Source organism: Lontra canadensis, unplaced genomic scaffold, assembly GCF_010015895.1.
Source record: "Lontra canadensis isolate GAN:19392208 unplaced genomic scaffold, GSC_riverotter_1.0 scaffold126, whole genome shotgun sequence".
Taxonomy (NCBI): Eukaryota; Metazoa; Chordata; class Mammalia; order Carnivora; family Mustelidae; genus Lontra; species Lontra canadensis.
The window spans coordinates 2,642,127-2,658,376 of NW_022631120.1; the positions used below are offsets into that span (position 1 = coordinate 2,642,127).

A 16,250-nucleotide genomic window follows, 5' to 3' on the forward strand; every position below is an offset into this window, starting at 1 on the left:
TCATTAAGTCATTTTTGAAAACAAGAATTTAAGGGTGCCTAATATTTTATTATATCACCTTATAAGGTGTGTATGCCTATTATCTTTCCCTACTACTGGATTTTAGGTCATTTTCCCTTATTCCTGCCTAGACTCAATTCTAAAGCCACTATAATCAGTAGCCTATGACTTTAATGATAAGTAATATGCTAATTTATATATTATAAAATGTTATATAATATAGATCAGCTGGGTAACTGATATCTTATATGTTATACCCAATGCCGTTTTGCTGTTTTGAATAAATAGCAATATGAAAATATCAATTCATGAGTATGCAAATCTGATGGTTTCAAATGTAAGTTCTATTTCTGGTCATTTATGTAGATTAACCAGTGCTTTTCAGGATAGCATTATAAAACAGAATTGGTTTTATTTGACTTAAAAAATTTAAATGTTTAGGTGTAACATCATCCTTTGATATGTACCTCACTTCTTGATAACAAGCTCAAGGTCTTTACTTTCACTCTGTCCCTACCTCTCTCCACCTTTCTGATGCTCAGGGCTGTTCAGCCTGTGGCTCCCTGGCCTGTCCCTCATCCCACCTGTGTTTCCAATCTTGGTTCTTGGCCTCTTTTTTTTTCTTTCCCCATTCTTGCTCAGTATATTGATACTTGAAAGACTGATTGATCTCCACAGGCCAGATCTTTATCAGAGGCAAAATGTAATACCGCCCAGTTTGAAGGAGATTCTAAGACAATGTTTTTCCTATTCCATTGGCAATAAAAATTTCCCATTCTTAAGAAAGGATGGAGATGGTAGATACATGATACTTGGGTTTTGTTGATTATTTGGCAGAATTCACTGTTGGCAAACCTAACTTGGCCCCTCCGAAACGTTCTAGAAAAATACTCTTTTTTTAATGTGTTGGTGAAATTGTAGTTTGTGGGAAGCAGTCAGGTCGCAGCCTCTTCATACACTGGTTCCATGCCCCCAACGCTCTGCTTCGCGGGGTTCCCATAGATAGCCCATGCCCCCTGCAGTCCAGCCCCTCTTTCTCCCCTGGGTTGGGCATCATTCCTTGGATGAGGAGACGGAAGTCCTGGATGGTTGGGTGACTTGCCCAAGTCATCTGCGTGATGGGGACAGAACTGTGATTATAACCCATTTGTCCAGGTCTTGTCTGATGATGAAGGTAATAACCATAGTAACAACAGTAATACTGTGTTTCCTGTTCTCTGAGCACTCAGGACTTATGTTCCACATAGTGTGAGTCTTGTACGTACATAATCTTACTCGATTCCCAAAACAATCATCTGAGTGTAGTTGTCACTCTGTCTTCTAGTCGAGGAAACAGGTGTAGGAGCTTTAAGTAAGTTGTTCAAGGTCTCATGGCTACTCTGTGTCGGAGATGAGGTTCAATTCCAGATGTCTCTGACTCTACAATCATGCCTTCACCCAACTGTGCTCTGCGGAAAACACACATAGGAGTGTTCTTGTCCCCCAAGAGTTAATGGGGTGCGTGGGGGAGTTCATTATATGACTCTTTTCATTTACATAAATTTTATATACATAGAGAAAGCATTAGTTGTCTTTAAAATTTCTTTCCATATACTCTGTAGCAACAAAATTGTATCTCTCTTTTATGAGGTAGAATTTACGCATGGTTCGTGTCATCTATAATTGTTTATAAAAGAATTTGGTTGTATCCCAAAATAACTCTGCTTGGGTTCAATAAAAAAACCAGTTCCATTCCCATGAAACAATTAGATTCACCCTTTATTTTCTCAATTGAATGGAATATATCATTAACAGCCATCAGTTACCTCTTTTTTTTCTTTTTAAGATTTTATTTATTTGACAGACAGAGATCACAAGTAGGCAGAGAGGCAGGCAGAGAGAGAGGGGGAAGTAGGCTCCCTGCTGAGCAGAGAGCCTGATGTGGGGCTCGATCCCAGGACCCTGGGATCATGACCTGACCCGAAGACAAAGGCTTTAACACACTGAGCCACCCAGGCACCCCCATCAGTTACCTCTTAATACTACTGAAATTGGCTAAGGTATTATCGTATCTGGGGAAATTTGATGGAGATGTATTACTAGTGATTTTGAAGCAAAGATAATAAAATTAACCGCTTTTTGTACCAGTTAGTTATTTCTTTTGATCTTCAGTTTCTCAATTGCTCTTTTCTTTTTTCTTTTAAGAGTTTATTTAGTTGAGAAAGAGTGAGTGATAGAGAGAGAAAGAGAACACACACAGAGGGAGAGAGAGAAACAGACACTCTGTAGAGCAGGGAGTCCAATGCGGGGCTCAATCCTGGGACCCTGGGATCATGACCTGAGCCAAAGGTAGATGCTTCACTGACAGAGCCACCCAGGCACTTCAAAGTCTGTGCTTTTAACCACAGTGATATGCCTTGTAAATTTATTATGATGAATACTATTATATTTCTTAGGATAATAATACATTTAATAAGAATAGATATTTTTCTCTAGAATCTTACAGCTTGCAGGAAGAAAGTAATGGTGGTTATGCAGACTCACTTTCTCCAACCACTGTATTCAGTGCCCAAATACGATTTTTAAAAAGGCTACTATCACTTTTTATATAAGTGTTTCCCTCCAGCAGGACTGGAACAGGCAGGTATAAGAGTCACCTTATGGGAGGCCCAGAGGACAAAGACCTTGGGGATCTTGAGGAAGAGGTGTCTGTCCCATTCATCACAGTTAACTTGTGTGATGAGAGTGACACCAAGAAGACAATAGAAGATCTTACACCAGGCAGGGAGAAGAGAGACAGACTATCTATTCCGAGGGGGACAGAGGGAATTCACAAAACACGGAAAAGGTGATGCATAAAGGTGTTCGTTAAAATATTGTTTAAAACAGTAAGAAGCTGGAAGCAATTTAAATTCCTGGCTAATAGGGAGATGATGAAGTCAGTAATGGTTCATGGCCTCAGTGGGCCATTCTGCAGCCCTGCATTTATTTATTTTAATGTTTTGCTTTTGCAGAAGTGTTGTTATATGCTCTACTTTGAGAAGAATGATGTCATATGTGATTTGACCACACTGTGATCTTCACTATTACGTTTTGGCTTATTAAGTATTTGGCTTACTATATCCAATTTATGTATGTTTCATTTATAATGCAGCAGCCGTCTTTAGAGATAGTTATGAAGATGAAGTATCAGAATTTTGAAACATACGTCATAATAAGTAAGAAGGACAGAAGTGTTTACATCTAAATAAATACATAGGGAAAGAGATTGGAAAAACAGAGTGCTAACATTCTAATGATGACTGTCTTGGAGATGTACGAATATGGGTGTTCTTTATCTCCTCTGTTTTCCACGTTGTACTTAGTGGATACATGGGTCAACTGTGAGGCACTCTGAAGAATGCTTGAGGATTAAATTAATAAAAGCTATGCTGAATGAATCAGGTCAGACTTGCACAGATGTCTCCTCTCACTCCTAGCTTCTCAAAGCGGGACTATCAAACTAACAACATTAGCATCTCCAGGTAATCGATTAGAAGTATAGAACCCCACCTGAGACCAACTGTGTTCATGTATGAATCGATCAAACTGCCAGGGGATCCTTATTCTCATTACAGTTGGAGATGTGTTGCTCTAGATGAAAGGCTGTCTTGTTTCTGGAAGAGCAAAGTTGGACAATAGCCTAATCAATGGTGTTAATAAGTCGAAAAATAATATGTGAGGAGGAGAGGGTTGGTTGGAACATTGGCCAATGGAAGTGGGCTGAATTCGAAGGAGTCAACTTGGGGACCCCAGAGACGGTCACTAGGGAGTTGAGGCTGCTTGTGGATTATGAGAGGGTTCGCCCAGCTCTGCAGCTCTGCTGTCTCTGCTGCTTCTTTGCCACGATCCTTTCTTTGGCTCTGCCATGCCCCACACCTCTTTGGCTGTATGTTGGTCTTCCTTCTCTCTTTCCTTCAAAAAAGAAATGGCCCTTGTCCTGTGTCTGAGAGAGGTCTAGTTTTCTGGAGAGTTCTGTATTTACTCAAATATAATAAACTGCCTTTTCCTAATGCATGATCTAGAAACTGTCGTATCCAGCCCATGAATTTATTTCCAATTACAAACTAGGATAGCATCATCAAAATGGTAAATCTGGTGCGTTTTGGTCTGTAAATGTTCATTGAAGAGAGACTGACCCATTTTAAGGGGTTACTAATTATCAATACAATTCTACAGGATTAAAATCACCTAGAGATGCTAGTCCCTAGAGGGTCCTGTCTGTGTGACTGGGGACCTTGTTTGGGGAAATGTAGACAGTTCTCTTGGAAAACATGTTGACTTCTGTAATGGGGTTTTTAAAAATGGAAATAAGAAGGGTATTAAATGGGAAGGGAAGTATCTTAGATATTTTGTTATTCAAGGAATCCTAAGTTATTCGGTATAAGGAAGCTCACAGAGCACACCTGAATGATTTTTTTTCCCCTCTTCAGTTTCCGTTTTTGAAAGTATTTTTGAAAAGTATTTGAATTTTGTGCTTCTGTGACACTGAAGAAGTTAATGTTGCTCAATCTTTTCCTTTTAGAATGAGATCTTTTTTTCTAACATTTTACGTAATGTCCTCAGTGAAGATCACGCCCTGGTGTCTAGAGCTGTGTCCTTGAAGGCGGAAAATTTCACAGAAACCAGTGAAATAAATGAGCTCTTTGACTTGTTTACTTACAACAAGGTAAAATCAGTTATATATTGCCTTTTATTTTGCACTCTTGCAATAAGGTGCATAAAATGGATTCAAAGGATAGTAGGCTAATATGACACCACACAGGCTTTGATACAAATAATCACAATTTTATTCAGCAGATGGATTTCAGAAAATGCAATTAAATCAGTTCTCATCCAGCAAATATTATTCAAGCCCATGTTAGGTGCTCAGTACCATCCATCATTATAAAACACTGAGACAACTTGTTACTTTTAAGGTGAACCCTTCTGCTTGGTGGAAATTTATTCTGACCATGTAAACATCTCGGCTTAAAATATTTTGTGTATCCTGAATTCTTTATATGTAAAGCATGTGTTCAACTTTTACCTATTAGTTAGTGACAGTCTACTATTTTATCAACATATTTGGGGATAACCGAAACATTCAAATGAAGTACGTAATGTAATTGGGAGAAAAGCCCAGAATATTGCTTATCAAAATGGAATGTGTCAAAATGGAATGTGATATTGCTTATCAAAATGGAATGTATTGAATTTGCTCAAACAATGGACTGTTTCTTGTCCTAGGGAGCGTCTTTGGCCCGAATGCTTTCTAGCTTCCTGAATGAGAATTTATTTATCAGTGCACTCAAGGTGAGTTTACAAAATTGTTGTGACATAGAAGGCAGGAAACATAAATTGTTTGGGACATGTTATTTATTTTAACCTTAACTTTTCCATTCTTTTTAACTTCTTCATTCTTTACAGTCCTATTTGAAGACATTTTCTTACTCAAATGCTGAGCAAGATGATCTATGGAGGCATTTTCAAATGGTAATTGTCCTACTTCCCGACATGCGCATTCAGTGAATGAATGAATGAGTGAGTCAATGAATGAATGAACTAAGGACTCATTCACATAGAGAGTTGAGCAGAGTTCTGAATTAGGCCCAGAATATCATAAATGAAAAATAGAATAGCCAGCCATGTAGTTTCTTTTGGGAGACTGCCCCCTGAAAAGATTTTGATGGTCAATATTTGCTCTTGTGATACTTTTTAAAAACAGGTCATCGATGACCAGAATAAAACCCTTTTGCCAGCCACAGTGAAAAGCATAATGGACAGTTGGACCCACCAGAGTGGCTTTCCAGTGGTCACCTTAAATGTATCCACTGGCACCATCAAACAGGAGCCATTTTATCTTGGAAAGGCTAAAAACGAGACTCTCCTAACCCACAAGTAGGTACATTTGTTGCTCTGTCCTCACCTTCCCTGGGGTTGAGCTCCCATCCAATGGAAAGCAGCCTGTGGGTGAGGAAGCATGATGGCGGGCTGGGTACACACTCTTCTGCAGTGGGCTCTGTGCTCTGCGAGGGGTATTCCTGGGGTGCTGGCATGAGGCAGAGCCCCCGATGTCCTGAACGAGGCCAGAGACTCGCACCGAGGGATTCGAGACAGTGCCCTGTCCCCCACATTATCAGGACGTCAGCAACCAAAGCTTTGGGGGTTATGTACACTCTTTGCCCTTCAGACAGAAGTAGTGCATTACTCAGGATTCTGAGTGAGAGGCAGTCAAATAGAATCACGCTGGCCTCCTGTCAGGTAAGAGAAAAGGGGGTCCTGCTGCACAGTTGTCTTTTTTCAGTAGAAATGGAACTGAATGGTCACCAGCCCCAGAGGAACATTTCCACACGTGTCCGAAGGTACGCGTATGTGTGTATTCCTAGCCATGCCTATCAGATTAGAATTATGGCCTTTAGAGTCTAAGGGTTTAAATATCAACATCACCAAAATTCAAACCTTTGTTAAGTCTAATTGAAAATCTCTCAGTTGGGGCACCTGGGTGGCTCAGTGGGTTAAAGCCTCTGCCTTCGGCTCAGGTCATGATCTCAGGGTCCTGGGATCGAGCCCCACATTGGGCTCTCTGCTCGGTGGGGAGCCTGCTTCCTCCCTCTCTCTCTCTGCCTGCCTCTCTGCCTACTTGTGATCTCTGTCAAATAAATAAATAAAAATCTTAAAAAAAAAGAAAGAAAATCTCTCAGTTTTAGCTGCCTTATCAGTAACGTAAATGTGACAGCGTCTGTCCCAGTGGATTGTTGTCACAAGGAAATGAAAAGCTGAGCCTAAAACAGCTTAGTGTTCATCCCTTCCTCTCTCCTTCCCTTCCCTTTCTTAACTCGTCAGACTATGCTCAAGTGTATTGGATAGCGTTCTGATGTTCACATCGCACTGCGGTTAAGTATTAGCGCAGACGGGGGAGTGATTTTCAAAGAGTATCTCCCAAATACGGAGGACATCCTGCTCTTTCCTTAAAACCCCAGAGAAAAGGAACAGAACAGAATGTCCCTACTCACTTTGCTATTCCGTGATTTTTTAAAATAAAAGTTTTTATTTTAATTCCAGTTAGTTAATATCCGGTGTTCTGTTAGTTTCAAGTATACGATGTTGTGATTCCCCACTTCCGTGCAGCACCATGTGCTCATCACGATTCCGTGACTTTTGCGAAGATGGGTGCCTTAGCGATTAGATCAACACAGACCCCCCCATTCAAAGGCTTTGAGAAATCAGACTTGTGAGCATGTGAGCAAGATTGCAAGTCCTGTCCAAACTCCAAGGACTGCAACTCTTCCAATGACTAATGTCCTCCTGTGGTCGTCTGGTCCCTCCAGGTCACGTCCACCAATGTGGGAAGAATGTCGGCATTCAGTAAATGTGAATCATCTGATCCGTGCTGAACGCTTTTCAGATGGGGAGAAAGCTTGAGGCAGAAAGGCATTTTGAAATGTTTGCAAGCTTTTTCTTCTGAAATTACTTTTTGCCTCTCTTGGCACAGAGGGGTTTAGGTCTGTCTGTAACATTCGAACAACCCCCAAGTGAGGCCAAGTGGCTATAATTTAATATAAACAGGTCTTGAAATATAAACAGGTCTTGAGAGTTTCAGATACAGAAAGAAAAAGATTGAAAGAAAGAGAGAGGGTTAAAAGAAATAAAGGAAAGGAAAGGAAGGAGAAAGAAGAAAGAAAGAGAGAGGAAGGAAGGAAGGGGAAAGAAAAAGAATGAAAGGAAGGAAGGAAGGAAGAAATTCAGATACAACATTGTCTTCGTAGCTACCTTAAGTTATAAGAAAAAGTAAAGAAGAAGACAGACTAATAGAGAATAAACAAATGGCCAAAGAAAAACTGGCTTATAAAAACAACGGTGAAAGGCTCCTGGGTGGCTCAGTCAGTGAAGCGACTGCCTTCAGCCCAGGTCATGACCTCAGGGTTCTGGGATCAAGTCCAGCACCGGACTCCTTGATCAGCAGGGAGCCTGCTTCTCCCTTTGCCTCTCACCCCACTCTTGGACCCTTTCTCTCCCCCACCCCACTTTCTCTTCCAAATAAATAAATAAAATCTGTAAAAAAAAGAAAAAACAACAGTGAATAATCCTAAGAGCAAACCCTTGCCTATCCAGAGTGAAAAACCAAAGAATTTGAGTCCCGTCTGTCATTTTATCATCTCAGTTAATATGGGCTCAGAGTTTATATCTTATGTATGAAAATTAATTGAATTTTTGGTTTCTTCCTAATAAGTGACACATGGATTGTACCTATTCTTTGGATAAAAAATGGAATTACACAGTCTCTAGTCTGGCTAGATAAAAGCAGCAGTAAGTAACAGATTTTTAAAATATCTTCACATATATGCATGAATATATATTACACACATATATAAAGGCAGAGAATAAAATGTTGGAGCAGAGAGCCTTTGAAAAGCTGTCTTGCTTAAAACTAAAATATTATATCATTCTTGTCTTATCTAACATAGAGCTTTAAAGAAAATTTTCTAATCAAAAACCATTATATGTGAAAAAATACAATTATGTGGTATGATCAGTATCTATTTTAGAATTCTTTTACTTTTTTTGGATTATTAGGTTCATTGTTGAGGATTAAGAGGATAGAGTATAAATATGAACCGGAAAAATTTTTTAGGTGCCCCATTTCACACCTTTCCCATATCCCTTTGTAGAAATATTCCCCGAAATGCAAGTTTCGGCTTCTGATCATGACTGGGTGATTCTAAATTTGAATATGACTGGATATTACAGAGTTAACTATGATCAATTAGGTTGGAAGAAGCTAAATCAACAGCTTGAAAAAGATCCTAAGGTAAGGTGGCTTTTTCTACCTGTTACTAAATGTCATTCATAATGTACTCTTGAGTCAGGCTTTCATAAACCTCTCTGGTGAGAGGAGACTTTGCCCTAACTGCCGTCTCTCACCCTAAACCATACTGGATTTTTCTCCCCTCATTCTTAGAAAGGGCAGATTTAGGTTCAATGTATTGTGCTTTTGAACATTAATATCATTCTCCTTCAACCGTTTTGCCTTTCTGGGTAAAAATCAGAATACATTTTCCTACTCACCATTAGTTTTATGATCTCAGACAAGTTACCTGAATGTTCTGTTTCCATGTCTTCACTTTAGATGGGAATAATATACAGCTTTGTTACTTACCATGAGGATTAGATACAATGTAGGTAAATTTACGCTTACAATTTCTAAGCCCATCATGGGCACCCAGTCTATGCTAGGAAGTGTGAATTTTTAAAAAATTATGTTCTTACTCTCCCTTGGAGAATTTAAGCCACAAAATATCAATAGACTCTAATACTACTTTATCACCAAACATAAGTCATTCTGCCATATATAAATATTAAAATGTTGGCTAGCTTTGGTCGGTCAGATTTTGATTGGTTGAATTCAACCAAATCTCCATTGTTGGAGAAGGATGCTGGCGTTGGTGTCTCTAGAGTTGACTCTGCCATGAAACCTTGGACAGTTAGTTCATGGAGGCACCATTCTTTAAGCTAGAACGTTGAACTGAAAGACATCTTTGGTGTCTCTATCTTTGAGAGTTCTCTGGAAGTATCTAGCGGCCTCTCTAGCAAAAGATGACCTATGGTATATCGGTCCAGAGCTTGGCTTCTGTGTCTGATACCCTTGTGTTCATGCCTTGGTTTTCCCATCCATATGATGATGTTTTGATAGACCAGCATTAAATAAAGAATTGTGAAGACTAGATAAGGTGATATATGTATCCTCTTTAACAGAGGTTGGACACAGATCAGTCTGTCAGGACATATTCAGTAATTTTAAAAAATTATTATAAGGCTTTTGAATAAGTTTCCAAAATCCACACATTGTAACATTTTATTTTCAAATTTTTTTCAGAGTAGCTACCCTCTTACTGGTTTCTGAGGGCACTGTAAGCCACGGAAGTAAGGCCATGCCATTCTAGCAATGATTTTCTTGCAACCACTGTAGACTTGCTTATTGAAAAACTGAGGTCAGTTATTCCTACTACATGACTGGGGATGTCTGTTATTAGTATTAACTTAGAAAAATGGAAGTGTTATTACTGCCAGAAAAGAAATGAGACCAAGGAAAGATTGAAGCTTGCTGAGAGGCTCAAAACGAGTGTTATGATGATGGATTTTCTGAGACCAAACCTGTGAAAATGCATGAGGTGTTGAAAGAAGGGGATAGGAGCCTCTGGGCCCCTTGAGTCCCCTCCAGCTGAGACAGGTTCCTGTGGCCTGGCCATGCCGTGGGGCTGTAGCCCAAGCTTAAGCAGTTGGGTTGGCAATGGACTGCTGCCTTTCCATGATTCTCAGGGCTCTCTTGGTGGCATTGGGTCAAATTAGTAAAATCTCGACAAGACAAGACACTGCTCAGAGGACTTCAGTATTACCAAAATAGGGCTAAATAATGAGTACTTAAGGTCTCCCGTGCCAAAACTTCTCCTGACAGCAATATGGACAGTGTAACACAATTGAACACACACTCCTTGTTTTAGAGAGCCTATTCAACATGACATCCCGTTTTTGTTGTCACCATGCCATTTTTTTCAGGGAGTCTTTTGGCAAAACTCTCTGCCAGATGAAAGCCTTATGGTTGATGTCCAGAGGGACCATTTACCAAAAACAGATGTATAATAAATAAATCATGGGGACTATCCTCAGTGATCACCATTTCTCTGAGCGTGAGACAATTCACACGAGAGGGCTTCATAAGCGACCATGATCTTGAAATGCTGTTATGATTTTGCAAATTATTTTGTAGCTAAGCAATGCTCTCATCTTTTCCTGCACAAATTTGGATCTAATTTGCAGGCCATTCCTGTTATCCACAGGCTGCAGGTGATTGACGATGCCTTTTCCTTGTCTAAGTGAGTATGTTGTCTTCACCCCTGGCTTTTAAGCGTACCTTGAGAACGTAATAAAATGTTACAGCCTAGTCACTGTGCAGTGAAATTGCTTCTTTAGTATATACAGGGCCCAGCTTATTCGGATTAGGATCAAGTTCTGTGGGTGCAGTGGAATTTTAGAACATAGAAGTTGCTGGAATGGACATCATCATGGGTGTACTTTGAGGGCATGGTGCTGTGCAAGGGAAGCCAGTCCAAAAAGACAAATATTATGTGATTCCGTTTACATGAGTTCCTTGGAGTAGTCAGAATCCTGGAGAGACAAAAGGGAAGGGTGGTTGTTGGGGGTGGGGGTGGGTGCAGAATGGGGCAGTTAGTTTAATGCTGGAGCGAGTTTCAGTTTTATAAGATGAAAATGTAAGTCAGCATCTTAAAAGGAATCCCTTTAAAGGAGAAGTTTTAAAAAGATGCAGTAGAGAAGATATACTGAGGAAAAGGTCATTGTGTTTAAATATTTAGAGGATTATCACAGAAAGTATTAGAATTGTTATTTTTTTAAATTTCCATCAAGAAGAACAACTCAGGAGAAAATAAAGGTGATTTGGGCTTGCATTTATAAAGGTTCCTAATATTAACAGATACATTTGGGAAGGTTGTAGATGCATTTGTATTTTTCTGTGATATTGTAAATTAAGGAAATAGCTGACATATTAAAAAAAAAGAATTGCTAGAATTAGACTATCAATTGAGATTTTGAAGTGATTTTTGTTACTCTAGGGTGATGGCTATAGGTAAAATTTTAAAGAGATATGGCCTGTATTTTAGTATACTATAGAAGTATAGATTTTATTTCTATTACATTTATTCAGTAGAAACTGTGCTAAGTTTTCATTCAGGTAATTCATATGTGTCTAGAATTTAAATTTTAGACAATAAAATTAAAGAGTCTGTATAGTAAATTAGCTAGTGTGTTCTCTCTGTATTTACCTGTCCTATTTCTCAAAGGAATGTCTATTTATTTTGTCCTTTTTTCCTGTATCACTTCTCCCTCTGTGACCTGTAGCACATTTGCTCCACTGCTTTGCTGAAACCCCTCTCCAGGACCACCATGACTCTCAAACTATTGACCACATCCTCGGGGAAACCTCTCTTGTCTTTTCTCATTTCCTTCTCTCTTTCCTTTGGATGGCTCATGCCTTCTTATGGTTTTAGGGATGATTTTATTATGGGCACGTAGAATGCCCAGCAGATACAAGCTAATCAGTAAAGCTTTGGGAAGGGATATGTTCATGACTTCTAAGTCTACATCTCCACCTGTCCCCTCCTGCCTTCTGCATATCCCGTGGTCATTTAAATTCAGGATTTTCCACAGCGGATTTTTTTTCTGTCTCTGAATTTTTTCTGCTGTCAGTTTCTGTCTGTCTGTCAGAGTGCCACGATTCTTCCCATGACCCAAACTTGAGATATCCTTGACTCCTCTCTTTCTCTCTCTCTCCATCTGCCATCCAGCCAACCTGTCTTATCTCTTCTTTCTTGAGGATATTTTTTGGATTCCCACCTTATGTACCACCTTCACTGCTTCCATGCTAAGCCAAGTGCCCCCTCTTCTTTTACTTAGCCTGTTGCGTTAGCTTCCAGCCTTCCGTTCCTTTCATTTCCATTCTGTCTTCTTCAGCACAGTGGCAATAAAATTTTTCAGCATCGACTTCATGATGTCACCACCCCCCATTATTTAAACACCTTCCCACTCCATGAAAACTCTTCATCTTGACATTCAAGGCTCTCTACAGTGTCGATCCCACGTATTTCCCAAGCTCCACCTCTCAACTCCACACTGAAGAAATCCGGTGCCTCAGTTGCTTGCTTGGTCCGCTCTCACACAAATTCCCACTTTATCTTCTTTGTTTTAAGCACCGTTCCTCTTTCTCTCTATCCATTTCCATCTTACCCAGCCTTCACTGCCCTTCTCACCGTCCTCCTCCCAGGAGGCCTTCCCGGACTTCACCATCACACACATGGGTTTTCCTTCTTCGCTACTTTTATTGTATTCGTTGGCTTTTCTCAGACTCATGAACAGCTTCTCATGCATAAGCCTCTGCTCCTCGCTGAAGGAATAAACTCCTCAGTGGAAAGCAAGAGTCGTGGCCTACATTCTAGTTCGTGTTCCCGCGAGTAACTGGTAGAGCATTCGATAATGACTCGTAATTGATACTTGTTGAATGGAAATTGTACTCCCATAACAATGTGTATGAAATACACAAGGATTTTTTGCCCTAGGAGCAGTCCAACAGTTGGCCTGGATTTTCCTCTAGTCTCCAAAAATTGAATATACCAAACTGTAATTGGGGGGCTGTCCGCATTTCTTGGCTCCCATCTCATCAAGGAACTAAGACCTCTAGCTTCCTGATTCCGCAAACTTTTTTTTTTATTTTTAAAAAAAAATTTTTACGTTTATTTTATTTATTTATTTTTATTAACGTATAATGTATTATTAGCCCCAGGGGTACAGGTCTGTGAATCGCCAGGTTTACACGCTTCACAGCACTCACCATAGCACATACCCTCCCCAATGTCCATAACTCTACCACCCTCTCCCTACTCCCCTTCCCCCGGCAACCCTCAGTTTGTTTTGTGAGATTAAGAGTCTCTTATGGTTTGTCTCCCTCCCGATCCCATCTTGTTTCATTTATTCTTTCCCTCCTCCCCAAACCCCCCATGTTGCTTCTCGACTTCCTCATCTGATTCCACAAACTTTAAAGCCAGGCATCCAAGCATGGAACAAATATGGAAAGTGCGTAAATCATTTAGCGAGTGGAGGTTTTTTGAGTGTGTATTTTTTTGAACCAAACAGAAACAATTATATTGAGATTGAAACAGCCCTTGATTTAACCAAGTACCTTGCTGAAGAAGATGAAATCATAGTCTGGTATGCGGTCTTGGTGAACCTGGTAACCAAGGATCTTGTTTTTGATGCGAACAGCTATGATATGTACCCGTTATTAAAGGTAATTTCCTTCTTTGTTATGTGGTTTTAAAAAGTCCTCTCTTCCTCTTTCTGTATCTAGACAGCATCTGTGGAACACATCCTTCCCCAAAGTCATAGTCTATTAGTTCTAAATATGTATTCATTTTCTTAGGAAGGGCTGGTTACTCTTAGTCATACTTTAGTCATGGTCTGGTCTAGGAAATGAGTATGAGAGAAGTTTGGAAAAGTCTTTAGTTCTTGGTGAAGTGACAGTGTGCCCTAAGAACCCAGAAGTGGATGGAAATGGTATGCTTTTTGTCTAACAGCAACTCTTCTCCTGAACGATGGTTAGTTAAACAGAAAGACTTTTAACAACCCTGTAGTCGTCATTGAAATACTCTGATCTATAGGACTAGGGCTTCACCAGAGAGGTATGTTCCAGGAAACACTTAGAAGCTGCTTTTGCTGCTGGCAAGTGAGAGAGGGAAATAGGAATTCATCAAGCAATGGGACATCATCAAACTTCCTTCATTAGATCTTAAACAGTGATCATAAGAAAGATGGCTCAAGGGCAAACCAAAGGAACAGCTGGGAGTAAGGGACCCAGAGAGTAAGGGACCAGAAACAAACCAGAAAGTGGTCTAGATGTTAATTACAAGTGAGCTTCTGGGGCTGATGGAGGGCGAGATCACAAATACCTCACAGGTCCAGACTTCTTTCCTCAGCTGTCCAGAGTGCTGGTCCAAATGTCCTTGAGTGTGGGGATGGTGACCCAGAAAAGAAGACACTTAAGTGTGGGATTGAGGTGGCTCATTGATAAACTCTGATTCCTGCTTCTGGATAAAGAAGTAATAACTAGGATTTGCTTTTGTTTGTCTTTATTTAATTTTTTTTTATTTATTTGAGAGAGAGAAAACAAGCATGAGAGAGAGAGAGAGAGAGAGAGAGAACACACAAGTGGGGCAGGGAGTGGCAGAGGGAGGAGAAGCAAGCTCCTTGCTGAACATGGAGCCCAGGACCCTGAGATCATGGCCTGAGCCGAAGGCAGATGCTTAACCAACTGAGCCACCCAGATGCCCTAGGACTTGTTTTTAAGGAATGTCAATGAATAATATCTACTTTGTTCTTAGGGATGTATTCTAAATGGATAACTTTTATAAACTTGCTGTTCACCAGCTAAGAGCTCAATCAAAGAAACTTTATTTCCAACTCACGGCGTAAAATTGTCCGAAGCATAGATCAGTCATCCTTATTTTTCTTGGAGGTATAGATACAAAGCATGGAAATGCTAAGGTAGAATGTTGAACAGTTTTAACCTTCATCGTTTCTTTCTCTATTTTGAACACACCTGAAAATGTTCCAGGTGATGTGAAATGGTAATAAGAACCATGATTTATCGAGTTCCTACCTGCCATGGAGTGTACTCACATATGTGATATTGTTTTGTCCTCACCAAAGGGTAATATTGGTATTCTTGGCAATTCCCTTGTGCCAATGAGGAACCTGAACGAAGAGAGGCTCCAACAAAATCAACCAGTTACACGTTTCGTAACAAAGAAAGACAACTTCTCAGGAGACACCTGTCAGTCCTGTATTCCTGTCCTTTCAGATAGAGGGCAATACAGTGCAAATTCAGTGTTGCGAGCCAAAGCTAACCATAGATTTTCCTTATTGTTTATAGAAGTATCTGTTGAAGAGACTTACCTCGATATGGAATGTATATTCAACTACCATCCGTGAAAACGCGGCAGCATTACAAGATGACTATTTAGCCTTGTAAGTATTTTTTTATTTTTCTCTATTGAATATATATATTCCATTTATATTCATTTCAGTTTATAACTGAATAAAATCGTTCATGTTAAGAGGTGGGTTTCCAGATGTATATTAGGAAGATCTCGATACTTAAGATTTAACTGGGAGATTTTGCATGCTCCTTGAGACAAGTGGCTTTGGGATGGGTGAGCTACAAGTTTCCTACTCAGAGATAAAAGTTTGGGATCTTAGTTTACCTGTAGAGCCCACACATGGACACACAGGAATCTATAGCTCTGTCCTCTCAAATCTTGGGCTTCTGGTTGAGATTTTGAGTGTGTCCTGCCATTGGTGAGGGCGTTGTACTGAGTAAAACCAGCCTATACCAATGAACTGAAGGCATGGGAGGGCCACCAGAGAAAAAAGTCCCTTCTGTTTGTTATTAATGACAAAAATTCTATCATTCCTTATACAAATATGAGAGGAGTTGCCTGGAATATCTCAGTCACTTGTGTGTGAGCACGAGTAAGTATTGCAAATGATTTCCATGTTATTGGTTTGGTGAGGGCAGTAAGCCTGTTGTCCTGGCGGTCTGGGAAGGAGGTGAAAGGTAAAAATCAGGCTGCGGTACCCCTGACCTTCCCGTGACCCAAGATTTGTAGGGAGTGGGAGGTACCGGA

The 16,250-nt window shown here is 40.1% G+C and overlaps 1 protein-coding gene across 1 annotated transcript in view; it reads left to right on the forward strand.

Moving 5' to 3' along the window:
* Positions 1 to 16,250, forward strand: part of LVRN (laeverin) — a 65,442-nt gene that overhangs the window by 35,182 nt on the left and 14,010 nt on the right. The window contains exons 7-15 of the mRNA XM_032842247.1: positions 4,544 to 4,687; positions 5,248 to 5,313; positions 5,428 to 5,493; positions 5,726 to 5,898; positions 8,231 to 8,307; positions 8,670 to 8,809; positions 10,816 to 10,871; positions 13,702 to 13,855; positions 15,497 to 15,591. Coding sequence (XP_032698138.1) covers positions 4,544 to 4,687; positions 5,248 to 5,313; positions 5,428 to 5,493; positions 5,726 to 5,898; positions 8,231 to 8,307; positions 8,670 to 8,809; positions 10,816 to 10,871; positions 13,702 to 13,855; positions 15,497 to 15,591 — 971 coding nt within the window. The remainder of the gene's footprint in view (positions 1 to 4,543; positions 4,688 to 5,247; positions 5,314 to 5,427; positions 5,494 to 5,725; positions 5,899 to 8,230; positions 8,308 to 8,669; positions 8,810 to 10,815; positions 10,872 to 13,701; positions 13,856 to 15,496; positions 15,592 to 16,250) is intronic.